Genomic DNA, 13771 nt, shown 5'->3' on the forward strand with positions numbered 1-13771 from the left:
CTGACTCAAATCCCCAGGACAAGTAGAAGACATGGACACTGGCTGCAGAACACGCATGTCAATTCTCTGATACACTCCCAAGAAACATCAAGAAATCTTCTTGGCTTGCCTGTACTTAAATCAACTTTAAGATGTCCACCGATATCCACGGTGCTCAATAAGGGCTGGCAGCTCAGCCGGTGCTTGCAGCCGAGACAACGCTTGGCTACCTTAACCCTCCTGGTGCAGCCAGGCCCCCGTGGCCGAACCCCTCTGTCGCTGGCTCCACACCCGTGGGAACAGCAGTCACCCGGAGCTGCCGCAGCCAGAACAGCATCACCCGACCCACCCCAACACTGGCATTTCGGGACAATCCTTCTGAACTGATCCCCCTCCCCAGCAGACGGCAGAGAGGAATGGCACAGATACATGCCTAGAGGAGGAGGAGGAGGGAGAGAGGACATGGATAAAGCAGCCAGACTGGCAGCGCTCCTGAGGCGAGTGCTGGGAGCAGCACAAGCTCTGGAACAGAACTAGATCCACCACTTGATGTCTGCTGACCCTGACCAGAAATGGTCACAGCCGACACAATGCCAATGGCCCGGCACACAAGTTAGATTGCTACAGCCCCAAAAGCCACAGGCCAAGTCGCTCAAACACTCCTCACATCCAATATGCAAGCTGCACTCCCCTTTGCCCCCAGGCTCACAGCTTCAAATACACAGACATTTTGCTCGGTAATAAAACCAAGACAACGTTGATATAACAGTATTCCAAGTGTTCAGAGATAGAAGAAGCCCATCCTCCTCTAGCCAAGCTCCTCCAGCCAAAGGCAGCTCCGTGGCTAGGAAGGTCTCAGATGCCAGTGGCACAAACACACTTACGAACATGACACAGAACAGACACACAACCTCAGAATTTCAGCCCAACACCTTGTTAAACACACTGGGCTACATGAGACTATATAGCGCTCACATGCTCAGATGCTTGCAGGTGTACATCATCTTAGTTACCGCTTAGCCTGCTTAAACACATTTTAAATTCCTTGTCATGCCAGATGCACAAGCCCACCTGAACTGAGCACCCCAAGCTGAGCATGACAGTGGAGGCACAGTCCCGGCACAGACAGTGCAGCAGTCCCGGCTCCAAGGGATTCAGGAAGCCCCATCCTCAGCTGTGTGCTGTGCCTGTTCCTCCTCCCCAAACACAGGCATCCCAGACTGCTCTCACCAGCCAGAGGCCGGAGGGCAGGGCTCTGCCCTGCTCCCTCAGAAAAATCCCCAATTACTATTACGGAAAATTTAGTTTCATTCTAGACAAATCACAGCAAGAGCTGAGGAGCTCTCCAAATATTTTTTGTGCTTTAAGATAGTGGCAACTCCTTTCTCTCAATTTCACATCAGCTGCAAATGTTAACAGCATATGGCTCTCCCCCAGCCCATGAAGGGAGGCTATAATTAACATCTATTCCAAAACCTGCTACCGTGGTGCCATACTACCCAACTCTCCCCTGCACAGTTTAGCATAACCGGTTGTTTACTTCCTTCAATTTCCAGCTCACAAAAGCACCAGCGCTCCCATTGCCACCGCTTCCTCCTGTGCAGCAACAGCAGCATCCCCCACCAAAGCGACTGCATGTGTCTGGGGAGAGACGGCTCTCAGCCCCTCCTCAACTGCACTATCCACGCTTAGTTTGTATCTGCCAAGGTTACGTCCATGATTTCACTTCAGAATTCAAGTATCCCTCAAAGGGAGAAGGACACGATCACTCCTCGCTTCTTCGGGGAAAAACAAGCACTTTGTGCACCCAGTCAGCTGCAAACTCCACAGACTCTGCTATGACACACGGCTCACTGATCTTGATCTTAACCACGTCATCAGCCACACTGTAGATGTCCCAAGGAACAAGGCTGCATCTTCTTTATCTGATTCAAAATCTCAAATAGATCTAATGAGCACAAACTATCATACTGAGAACAGGTGCCTAAGCTGGCAACATGGGCCAAGCAGCTGCACACAAGGCATGGACTTAACTGCCGCAGCCTGCACAGCAGCTTCCATCCAGTGATGAGCTGGTCAGTGCAGTGAGGCAGCACTCTCTTTCCTAGGCTTTCCCAACATCACTGCATACCTAACACATCACTAGACGCAATGATTAAGCTCCTTGCCTCACTGATAACCCATAGGAGTCACTCCTGCTGATAATTACTGCATAAATCAGCATGGGTCTCACTCTCCTCATTAGGAAGGTCAACTGGAGCAGTCTATCTCTGGTACACCATGCTTCACTATGGCACATTGTCTGATCTCCTTCCTAACTAGGTCTCACTAAGTTCATGTTTATCTCATCCAGGAGCCTATCTCCCCTCATTCCTAATCACCTGCCTTTCCAAAGGAACCCATGTGGTACCAGTCCAGTTGCTGACCAAGCCCAAAGTGCCATCCAGCATACTGCTTCCTCACCGACAACATTCATCCTGCGCCTCTCGGATGATGTGCGGCTCCACAAGAACTGTAGTTTTACTAATTTCTAAATACAACTCATGACGCATCCCCTTGCTGGTACCCCTGCTGCCACCGTAGCCACTCCTCCAGAAGAAACTGAAGCAAACAATTGTCCTCTGGCTTCACCCCGTTCAGCGCTGAAAAGAGATGTTGTGTTCGAAGGCGAGTGCGGAACTATCTCCACTCTCGGCTCAGCAGCAGACACGGCAGCAGCTGTGCTGACCGATTCTCCCACTCCTGTGCTCCCACAGCCTGTAGGGGAGTCCCCCAGCCCCACCAGAGGGACAGCCAGCACAACAGGGGCAGCCAGGACAGGCAGAAGGAGCAGAGGAGATGCACACACTCTGCACCATGTTACCTGTCCGGGGTTCAAGCTCCTCTGGCTCACCTTGGAGAAGTGCATTTCCAAGTTCACCAACTGAACAATCCAGCTGAAAACCTGACAGATGAAGACAGAGGTAACCAGCACCAGTTGCCACAGCTGTGCTCGGGCACTGCACTGGGACACGCAGCTATCCTGCAGCAGTGCACACTGCGCGTACTGACACGAGCATGTTTACACTGCAACAACTGCCAGGGTGTTACAGCCAAAGGGGTACCTGGTCTCACCACTGTGCCTCGCAAACACCTGCTGGCTCCCCCCACAGCTAGCACTCCCCAACAGCCTGACCAGGCAGCCTTGCGTGCAATTTACTACAGGCTTTTCCAGGTCTTGATTAACAGATGAACATCTCAGTTCTCAAATCATTAGATGCATGACTGCAGGTATCTAAAACAAAATCCAAACAAGAAATATTTGGGTAAGGTCCCTAAAATAAGGGCAGGAGCCTTTTCCCACTCTAAAAGAGCAACATTATCACAGTTTTGGAGAGGAGTGGACTTGGAGGCTGCCAAGAGGACCAGTGTCCACGAGGCTGGCTGGCGCTGCCCACAGAAGCAGTGTACGCAGACAAGAGACCCAGGCTCACCCCAGGCTCTGCAGGAGATGCTCCCCTCCGACCAGAGAGCTGAGGCCCAGCGGTGCGCCACAGCTGTGATCCCTCAGATCAGAAGCTGTCCAAGCTCAGGGCAAGGGGAACAGTAGTTCCAGACGGGCACTGGTCCTTCTCTCGGCTTCGATGCCAGAGCAGTTCATCCTTGCAAAGGGTGTGACCCCACCAGACTGAAAAGCGCAGCTAACTGGGCAATCAGCATGGTTCAGAGACCCCTGGTTTGGGGAGGAAGGTGCTGCACCGAGAAGTGGTAAGCAGCCTGACTAGTTTTCTGCTCTACTTCCTACAGCTACCCACAACACAAAAATACATCTAATGAAGAGACAGGCCCAGTTTGTCCTCCCAAAAAACTTCCTGCTGCATCATCTTGATCAAAAAGCATTCAGAAACATAGAGATAATGTGCAAGACTATCCAAATCTCAGTTACAAGGCAGCAGCAGCTGCCAAATATGCAGGCTGTTCCCTGCAAACTGACACGTGGCACTTTTGAGGCATGCCATAAACAAAAAAACTATGTGAATCAGTGCAAAAGAAAGGCCTTTACTCCTGGGAGATGAAGGGCCCTCACATGCTGCTCTTCCACGTGCCACTCTTCCACATACCCTGACATCCACTACCTGCCCCTCCTCACCAGTAACTGCTGCCACCTTACCAAACGCCCTGTGCCTCCTCTTTTACCAGCTACAAAACTAGAAGGGCTGAATATGCCTTGGATATTGGAAAGACAGGATGATCCCTGCCCCGAGGTGCTTGCAGGCTCTCAAATGTCTGGTTTGACATAACAAGTATTTAGTGGTCAAAACAGTTATAGCCACATAGAGGAAAAGACAAGCAGCCCAGCCCCGGAAGGCTTCATGCCACAATCACAGCAAGAGGCAGAGAAAAAGCTCCCCTGGCTCAGCAGTTCTGCCTCACCGCTCCTCCGATCCCCCCAGGCATCTTGGGGTAACCAAACCGAAGGGGTTTTCATGGTTATCTCCTCCTCCTGCCCCAGGGAGCTCCCACAGGGCGCACAGCTGGGCAGCCTGGGGAACTCCAGAGCACCTTCTACCTCATTTTTGATTGTGTTTTTAGTGTCCATTAAACTGCAGCTGCTTTTCAAGCCTAGTGTCCCAGTACTAGAAATGGGAAAATGAAACTTGCTGCAAACAAAGTCTTCAGATTCCCGCTGACATCGAAATAAACACAAGCTCGAGTGAGAAAAATGAAAAAGAAATTTGCAAAATTCTCACTACTGGTAAACAAAATATTACTCACAGTTAAAGAATCTGGTTACAACATATGTTTTAGACTGATGCTTCCTCCTCATGGCCACCTACTTTCCCAAAACTGTGACACAGGTGTCATGCAGTCACACAAACACCAGTTGCCCTCTTGGCGATGGTCACAACAACAGGAGTTTCTGGCAATGAAATCCAGCTGGCCATGGGAGCGTCTCTTCACAGAGGGGTAGAAACAACTAGATCAGAGGACTAAAGCATTTGTGCCAATTTATCCTGCACAGGTATTGCTCCAGGGCCAAAATTACTCATCCCACACCGATATAAAATACATTTGTTCCCCCATGAAAAAGGAGAATCACCCAAAATGGCACAGAGAGAATTTTCCATCTTGTCTTAGGAAACATCGCAGGTTTTCAACTCATAGAGGTGAGCCCGTGGAAAGCTTTACACCGAGATGCTTCTTGTGATGTATTTAAACCATTTCAAAGCATCATCCCACTCAATGACCTTTGAGAAACAGAGCTGCTGACCGCACAAGACAGGCACACGGGCTCCAGCTGCCCTGGCACCTCCAGTGAGGCTGCCAGCATGCATCGACCAAACCAAGCTCTGGCAGCCACAGGAAACAGCCAGAGAAAGCAGTACAGGGTAGGGAGAAGTGATGGCAAGGAGAGAAGAGAGACCTCGCCACTCCTGCACAGACAGTGATCCAGCAAGTAATAAGCACCCGAGCAAGGCCCGGTGCCAGCCAGTGTGCCATGGCACAGCTGCAGCCCGTGTACAGGCTGGCGATGGGCTCACCAGACCTTGCAAGAGCAAGGTTTCAGAAGTCACAAGACTATCACCCAGGAGTACCCACGCAGGCGCACGCTGCTGTGACAGCAGCAGAAGACAGGCTGTGGCTCTGCTGCTGGGACAGCTGGAGCGTTGACACCTATGCACTACCAACACCACACTGCCAGCCTGACAAGCAGGATGGACTTACACAGCCGTGAAGAAAAGGCAGCAGAGTCCACACGGCACAACTGATGGCTTTCAGGGCCTGCCACCTCATGAATCTTACAGCGACTGCAGGATTAATCTCTTCTGATCTACAAAAGTACCTCAAGGAAACTGGAAGTGCTGAGACCTAGTTAAGACAGGGCACTGCTTTACTAAACGCACCACCCTATCCATCAGACCTGGCGCTGGCTAAAGGAAGATCTAATCCCACGTCAGTCAGGCATCTGACTCCCTGGTGTTTGATCCACAGCACACAGAGCTTCTCTTCCTGGGCAAAAGTTCAAAGAGAACAAGACAAGTATTAATAAAGCATTTGGGATCAGAGGAGCTGCAGTTCCCAGACCGACCGGTGCAGCTGGGATGCCGTGATATGGGGGCTGGCGGCTGCCAGGAGTAGGGTGACCCCCTTCGACAGACATCCACCTAATCGCTGCAACGCTCTCTCATTTCAAGCAGCCAGGTAACTGGACAGAAGACAGGCATCTTTGCACATGGCATGCACAGGGATTACATCCTCTCTTTCCGAGGTCGCCTCTGCAAGTATTTATGTAGCAAACAGAGCTTGCTGTTCGCAATCGCTGGAGGCATTTCAACGTATGGGTTTTGGGGTTTTTTGTTAGATGTGCGTGTTACAAGAAGCCAGTCTGAGTCAAACCAATGAGTCACTTGGTCGGGTCCATGCACAACAGAGCGAAGCGTATTTTTACTGCCAGTTAGAAATGCCTCCCACTCGTGAGAGCTGCACAGACATCTTGCAGAGCAGAGAGCCTGGCACACTCGGGCTGAAAATCAACTCGAAACACAGGTGGGACAGTAGAAGGATGAGCCGAGAGAGCTCTCCTTGGCCTAGTGGGTTTACTTCAGCTTCTCTACCTCTGCACTCCAGGCATCAGCTCCAGCCACACAGTGAAAGCCTGAGACGCAGAGAAGCTGCGAGCACCTCAGAGGAACACAGGACGCATCACGCCTGCGTCCTCGTTACTCAGACCGTCTGCACAGGGCCTGCACCACCAGAAGCTGCGTCAAGACCTCACAGAAAGAGAGAGCACCAAGCACAGAGGCAGTTTCCTCTCAGCGTCCACCCTTACCTCCCACAGAAGCTCAAAAGCCGAATTAACATGTCCAAACCCCAGCCCTGACTGTGGGAGCAGCGAGGCATTCTGAAGGAGTAATGTTACAGAACAGAAAGAGTATGCCAAATGTGGCATGATGCTCCAGTCTGCACAGCTGCAAAGAAATACAGAAAATGCTGCAGCCTCCCCACCCCAGGCCTCCGAGCAGCCTCACCAGCCTCCACGCTAGCCCCTATGCCCTCGCAGAAAATCAGCATCCCTCCCAGGCTGTCCAGGTCTTGGGAAACAGCAGCAACTTCATTTTCGGACCAGAGAGCAGCAGGCATTGCAGTAGGGTCTGAATCTACCAGACCCCAGCACGCTACTCCCCTGGGGCAGCCAGCCCCCTGGAAGTTAGGTGGCAAGCGGTGCGGGGACATGCAAGGTTGCCATCCTGTCAGGGAGTGATGCCGCACGGCCTCGCCATCGCTCCAGGCCTCCAACAGCACACCCAAGGTTGGAGTAGATGTGGCAGTCCACAGGGAAAAACCCAGGGAGATCCTGAGCTGGGGGTCTCGGTCCCTGTCACCTCCCACCCACCCAGCTGAAAGGTTTTCCCTCCTCCCCTGCTGCATTTTACCTGGGGGGGGCGAACCTCAGAGGCTTGGCCAGAATCTGCAGCACCCAGCAAATGCCAGGGCTGGGGAGGCCTGCACAGCTGCAAACTCGGGACACAGATAGAAACAGCAGCAGATCATCAATGGCTTATTCAGAAATGCACGTATTCTAAATCCCCCTTTTTTTTCTGTTTGTTTGTTTGTTTTTTAATTCCCCGCAGGGAAGAGGCCATGCCTCATCCAGTGCTCCATACAAAAAACTTCAAGATAAGCCCTTCATCCATGCTAAACATGTTTTGAAATTGAGCTCTTCTGGACTCTCAGGCCATGAGGGATACACAGAGAAAAGTCTCTTGGATTCCGAGGCAAAAAGCAGCCAGAAGTCCTGGCTGTGCAAAGCAGTCATTTGTCTGCATCAAAGATAAGAGCCAAGAGATTTAAAAACATCCATTTACAGAGAATAATGTGAGCAATCATGACACAATATAACAAACACTCACATATGAAAAGACCCATTTCCCACTGCCAGGGTGCATTTAGCTCCATACATTCATCCAGAGCTGCGGAAGCACGAAGCCCCTCTCCCGACACAGGCGCAGGGAGCAGGAACTGCCTAGGTGTACAGTCGCTGTGGCTGCAGTCACAACTGACCAAGACACATGGACATCAGCATCAGGCAACTGCAGCTTCTTCTCACTGTAGTGTCAGTGCTCTGCTTCCCTGGATGCCATACCTGCAACTGAGCAGCTCGGCACACTTAGGGCTTGCAAAAACAGGACGGAAAGCAGGCAGACACCCACCTGCCTCATGATAAACACCAGACAGCCAGAGGATCTCACACTGTACTGCAAAGACATCACTTTCACAGCCAGACAACACGTTTCTTGAAAGAGTTAACTCCTTTTTTTCTCATCCTTCCAGATGACCACAAGGCCAGCAGAGACTCTAGTTCCAGCGGTCATCACGACTATGCACCACAAGCCTGCACGTGATGGGGAGGACCAGGCCCCTTCAGGCAGGTAATGCTCTGCACCAGTAGCAGATGCCAACTGTCAGCCCCAGCAAGAACTGCAGACTCGCCAGACTCCACCATCACAGCTCCCAGAGCCTCCAGTGAGCCCCACACTGCTCTGCCAAACCCTGCTTGCTGCTCCACTCCAGCCCTTGAGTCCATCTCTCTTGCTTTCAGTTTTGTTCCCACAAAACTGCGCTAAACTACATTAACATCTTATGAGGACAGGCTGGTAGAGCTGGGGCTGTTCAGCCTGGAGGAGAGAAGGCTCCAGGGAGACCTTACAGCGGCCTTCCAGTACCTAAAGGGGCTGACAGGAAAGCTGGGGAGGGACTTCTTACAAGGGCCTGTAGTGGTAGGACAAGGGGGAATGGCTTTAAGCTGAAAGAGGGTAGATTTAGGTTAGATGCAAGGAAGAAACTCTTTACTGTGAGGGTGGTGAGGCACTGGCACAGGCTGCCCAGAGCAGCTGTGGCTGCTCCATCCCTGGAAGTGTTCAAGGCCAGGTTGGATGGGGCTGGGAGCAACTTGGTCTAGTGGCAGGTGTCCCTGTCCCTGGCAGGGGGAGTGGAACTAGATGGTCTTTAAGGTCCCTTCCAACCCAAACTATTCCATGATTCTATGATTCTGTCTCTGGAGATGACGCAGAGCTACCTCAGGTCCCACCACCCCAGCAGACCTCCCATTCACCATCCCTGCCTGACCATTAATCCTACTGGCTCATGAACATCTCGGCAGCCACAGTGCCCAGCCACATGCAAACACGTCGCTGCTGCACACACGCATCCAGTTGCAGGCAGAGCAGAGCCCTCTCCCTGCCCAGGCGAAGGGTCCCATCCAGCTCCTGTGCAGCCAAGCCTCCTGGTCACCATGTGGGTTCCCCCCTGCATCGCTTGGCCCTGCTTTGTTTACATCTGGCAGGGAGGTGCTGGCACAGCACAGCACAGCCGTGGCAGCAGCAGCCTGCCACCCAGGCTACGGCTCTGCTGAGACTAACCCAACCTGTAAAGCAATTAGTCACTCACAGATGAGAGCGGCGTGCCCTTCTTCCAAACATTATCTAAGCTCCCTGTAGAGCAGGGGAACATGAAAACAGGACAGCACGCAGGGAACAAGCATTGCCATATTGATCCCAAAAATCAAATAACCGGCATCAATCTTTGCATCGTTACTGGACAGATCCTGGGGGAGCTCAGGAGGGCTTGGCACATCGCTCAGACACATGCCTTGCTTCAAACTGCCCCTCACACAGGTCAGGAGAGCACTTGGGCACCCGCACACTACGATGTGAAAGGGTTTTGCTTTAGATGTCACTGGTCAGAAGAGACATCTACGCGGTGCTCACCAGTGGCGTTCTCTGGGTGAGGATGTCAACTCCTGGATACCTCACTCTGGTGAGGTCACCTGTGACTACATTATCTCAGCACAAGGAGACTCAGGCTCTGCAGTGGAAGCTCCCCATGGTGGCCTGGACACATCTCCTCCCCACCTCGTAGCTCTGCCATGCTTGAGGAAGACAGCTGCATGTCTTCTGTCAACCACCCCCGATAGAGGTGCCAAATTCTCTGCCATGCCAGCAGCCAAGGGCAAAAAGCCCACCCAAGTTGTTATGAAGTGGAGCAGATCACAACCAGTTCTTACCACAGACAAACACCCTTGGCTGCAGAGCGATGACCATGGGCCCCGAGGCAGTGCTGACATCTCCATCCACGGTCATGGGGAAGCAGCAACCCCACAGACCTCAAACAGCTCTGCTAAGCTGAAACACAGCCTAGGAAAGGCCTGCAACTTTCAACTACATAGCTAATTAAAACAGGACTACAGTCTAAAAGCACTTGGCTGGATGCAGAGCTAGTAATGCTATACCTATGCCTGCTGGTTCAAGAGCCTCTCAGACCCAAGGCTGGCAGCTGAGGGCAGGTTCAGGGTAGACACAGATGCATTTTTACTGGGACAGCCACCACCAGACAAGCGCTGCAGCTGGCAGCAGGTTTTTATACTACCAAAACCTGCTAATGGTTTCCAAGTTAAGGCAGGATGTTTTGCCAGGTCTGTAACCAGCCCAAACACAAGCTCATTCAGTCCAGTTCTCTGGCCTGTATGCTACAGATGAGATTTAAAATTGAAAAAAGAAGTGAACATTTAAGTCAGATGAATGCAAGTCATTAACTGTAAGCTCTTTCCTTTCTAAGGTCCCACTGCAATTAACCGTTTCACCTTGCAGAACTGTCCAACTTCCCCAAACAAACCACTAGGAAGATGCATGGCATTTCCTGTTCCCTTCTGAAACTCAGGTTTCCAAGACTCAAGATAAGGAACACATGACTAAAGCACTCACCTGCTCCGTAAGCCCCACCGTACCCCATCACTAACCACTACAAACCACCACCAGGTTTACACCGCAAATATCAGCCACAGCTACAGGAGGGAGGCTGAGATGAGCAAGAAGATGCAGAAGAAAATGCTCAAAGGCCCCAGAGACAGCACTCAGTGAGGCAAAGATGGCACAAGTGTGAAGCATCACCACAGCCCTCCATTCACTCCCGAGAGGCCACCACATCTGCTCCCAGAGGGTGCAGGCCTGGGCAGCCCACCTCCTGCAGCTCCCCCAGGCAGAGTCCGACCTGAGGGCCCTGGCAGGAGAGAGAAACTCCTTCCCACTCTGATGCTACAGGACACTGTGACACTGGGGGAAACCACCTGCAATAACAATAACAAAAGACCCCACCATGTCCATCAGACACTGCTCAGAAAACACCAAAGCTCTGATCCAAGCTGCTCTCCAGCCCAAATGCCTTCCTGAACCTGAACCTTCAGTGGAGCTGCACACTGTGCTACCCGGAGCTCCTGCCTTCTGCAGGGCAGCTCCTGGCCTGCTCTGGAACCTGAGAGAGAGGATGAGTGTCAGGATCTGCGCCGAGTACTGCAAACACTTGTATCCATATGACTGTGCAGCCGCTCTGAATGTTAACTAAGCTCTCAGCCTCAACAACTTCCCATAATAATCAAATCCACAGCTTAACAGGCACTGCGTGGAAAAGGATTCCCCCTCCTCAGCTCCAAGAGCACGCTCAAAGCAACTCCAGGCAACAGCCTCTTCTGCTGCGAATGTGCAATTTGGAGAATAGGCGCTCTTGTGTTCTGCAAGAAAATCCTTATTTTAGGTAAACGTAGCCTCATTTATAACGCTGACTATGCTCATTTTTACCAAAACTGATCGGGTGCAGGAAGGCAGCAGAAAACATCAGAGAGAGCCCTCAGAACCCAAATTGAAACCCCATGACCAAGAAAACCAAGCCCAGCACCTGAAGACAAGAACAGACGTGGGCCGAGGTCTTTAAACAGCCCTGCGGGTCGGGAGCCTCCAAGGCAGCGGCGTTAAGGCCAAAGCCAGCCCGGCACCGTCCCTGTCCGAGGGGATTCGGGTCTGCCCAGGAGGAGCGGGGCTGGGGCAGCCTGGGCACTGCATCCCAGGGAGCAGGGGGCCAAAAACCCCCACCCCAGGCCAACGCCAGCCACCGGCTCCGGAGCGGTGATGGCTCAGCAACGGCACCGCTGCTGGGGCAGCCTCTAAAATGACAGAAACTGTAATTTAACTCAGCCCAACGACGCGCAGGCGTTCCCGTCTGCCGGTCCACGGGCAAACGCAGGGAAGCCCCGGGGAACGGGCAGCGGGAGCTGCGCACACCCAGCGCCGGTGCTGCTCCCTCGGCCCCGCTGCAAGGGGCGCCACGGAGGCACGGCACCCCCCGGCTGAAGGACCCCGGAGCCGCCCCAGCCAGGCCCGCCCCAGCCGCCGCGCCCGGTACCGGCCGCGGTCCCGCCCGCCGGCCCGGCCGCCACGTAGCGCGGGCGCGGCCCGCGCCCCGGGCCTGGGCCCGCACCCCCGGCGACGCGGGCCCGCGCGGGTCCGTCCCGTTGTCACCCCCTGCCCCCCGCCGGTACCCGGCCCCGGGCCCCCGCGCGGCGCCGCCCGCGCCCCTCCCCCGCGGCGGGTGACAGCGGTCGCGCCCCCGCCGGCACCGCGCCGCCCCGCGCCGCCGCTCACCGCGCTTGCCGGGGTCGTAGCCCACGAGGACGAAATAGTCGGCCAGGCGGGCCATGGCGGGGGCGGCGGCCGCTGCCCGCGCTCACAGCCCCGCCGCCGCCGCCGCGCTCCCTGCCCGCCCGGCCGCCCCGCCGACCGCCGCCATCTTGGCCCCTCGCGCGGCCGGCCCGGCCCGCCCCCACTGCGCCTGCGCCACCGCCACCGCGGGGAGCGGGCCGCTGCACCCCATTGGGCGCGCCGGGAGGGGCGGGGTGGGGCCCGGGCGGGGGGCGGGGCGTGTGGAGGGCGGGGCCACGGCACGGGAGTTCCCTCGGGGCGGGGCGGGGGACGAGAGGGGATGGGGGGAGCACAGGTGTGCGGGACACAGGTGTGCATGGAGATGCATGTGTGAGACACGCGTGTGCAGGGACACGGGTGTGAGGGGACACGAGTGTGCTGGGACATGCATGTACAGGATATGAGGGTGTGAGGACACACATGTGCACAGACATGAGTGTGAGGGGACATGGGTGTGCAGGGACATGGGTGTGAGGGGACAGGGTTTTGCAGGGACACGGGTGTGCCGGGACACGGGTGTGCAGGGGATACGGGTTTGCAGGTACATGGATGTGCAGAGACTTGAGTGTGAGGGGACACTGGTGTGCCAGACACAGGTGTGCAGGGACATGGGTATGCAGGACACAGGTGTGAGGGGACACGGGTTGTCAGGGTACACAGGTGTGCATGGATGTGCATGTGCAGGGCACGTGTATGCAGCGACACAAGTGTGCAGGGAGCCCAGGTTTGGAAGGGCCTCTGGTGTGCACAGACACGTGTGTGCAGAGACCCCTCCTGAGTGCACTGAACCCCAGTGTGTGCAGCCACCTCGTGCTGTGTACAACCCTCCGGTGTGCTCAGCCCCCCCGAGTGTTCATGCCCTCCCCGTGTGCATGGCCCGCTGATGCACACACACACAGAGCTGTGCACGGGCCCTTAGGTGTGCATGTCCTCCCCCCCCTCCCCGGTGTGCACAGCCCCCAAAAATACCCTTCCTGCTGGTGTGCAACCCCCTCCTCCTCATTTCACAGAGCCTCCTTTGCTCTGCACAGCCCCCCAGGGAGTTAGCCCCCCCCAGGGAGTTTGGCCCCCCAGGATGCCCGGGTGTGCATGCTCCCCCCAGGTATGCATGCCCCCCCCCCAGGTGTGCAGGACCCCCAAGGTGTGCATGGCCCCTCGAGGTGTGCGCTACTCCCCCAGGGTGCCAGACCTCCATATGTGCACGATCCCCAAGATGCTGACTCACCCAGGTGTGCACGGGCCCCACCAGGTGTGCAGGACCCCCGAGGTGTGCATGGCCCCCC

The 13771-nt window shown here is 54.7% G+C and overlaps 1 protein-coding gene across 8 annotated transcripts in view; it reads right to left on the minus strand.

The window, feature by feature from the left end:
- SBF1 (SET binding factor 1) overlaps nt 1-12614 on the minus strand; it is a 98656-nt gene extending 86042 nt beyond the window's left edge. For 6 of the 8 annotated variants that reach the window (XM_080392787.1, XM_080392783.1, XM_080392784.1 and 3 more), the window contains exon 1: nt 12432-12613. In XM_080392787.1, the coding sequence (XP_080248913.1) occupies nt 12432-12486 (55 nt within the window). In that variant the 5' untranslated portion in view covers nt 12487-12613. Of the gene's footprint in view, nt 1-12431 lie in introns of all 8 variants that reach the window. The other 2 variants (XM_080392781.1, XM_080392789.1) reach the window with 2 other exon arrangements.
- Between the last annotated feature and the right edge of the window lie 1157 nt (nt 12615-13771).

The sequence above is a fragment of the Falco punctatus genome (genome assembly GCF_963210335.1).
Source record: "Falco punctatus genome assembly, chromosome: 6".
Lineage (NCBI taxonomy): Eukaryota > Metazoa > Chordata > Aves > Falconiformes > Falconidae > Falco > Falco punctatus.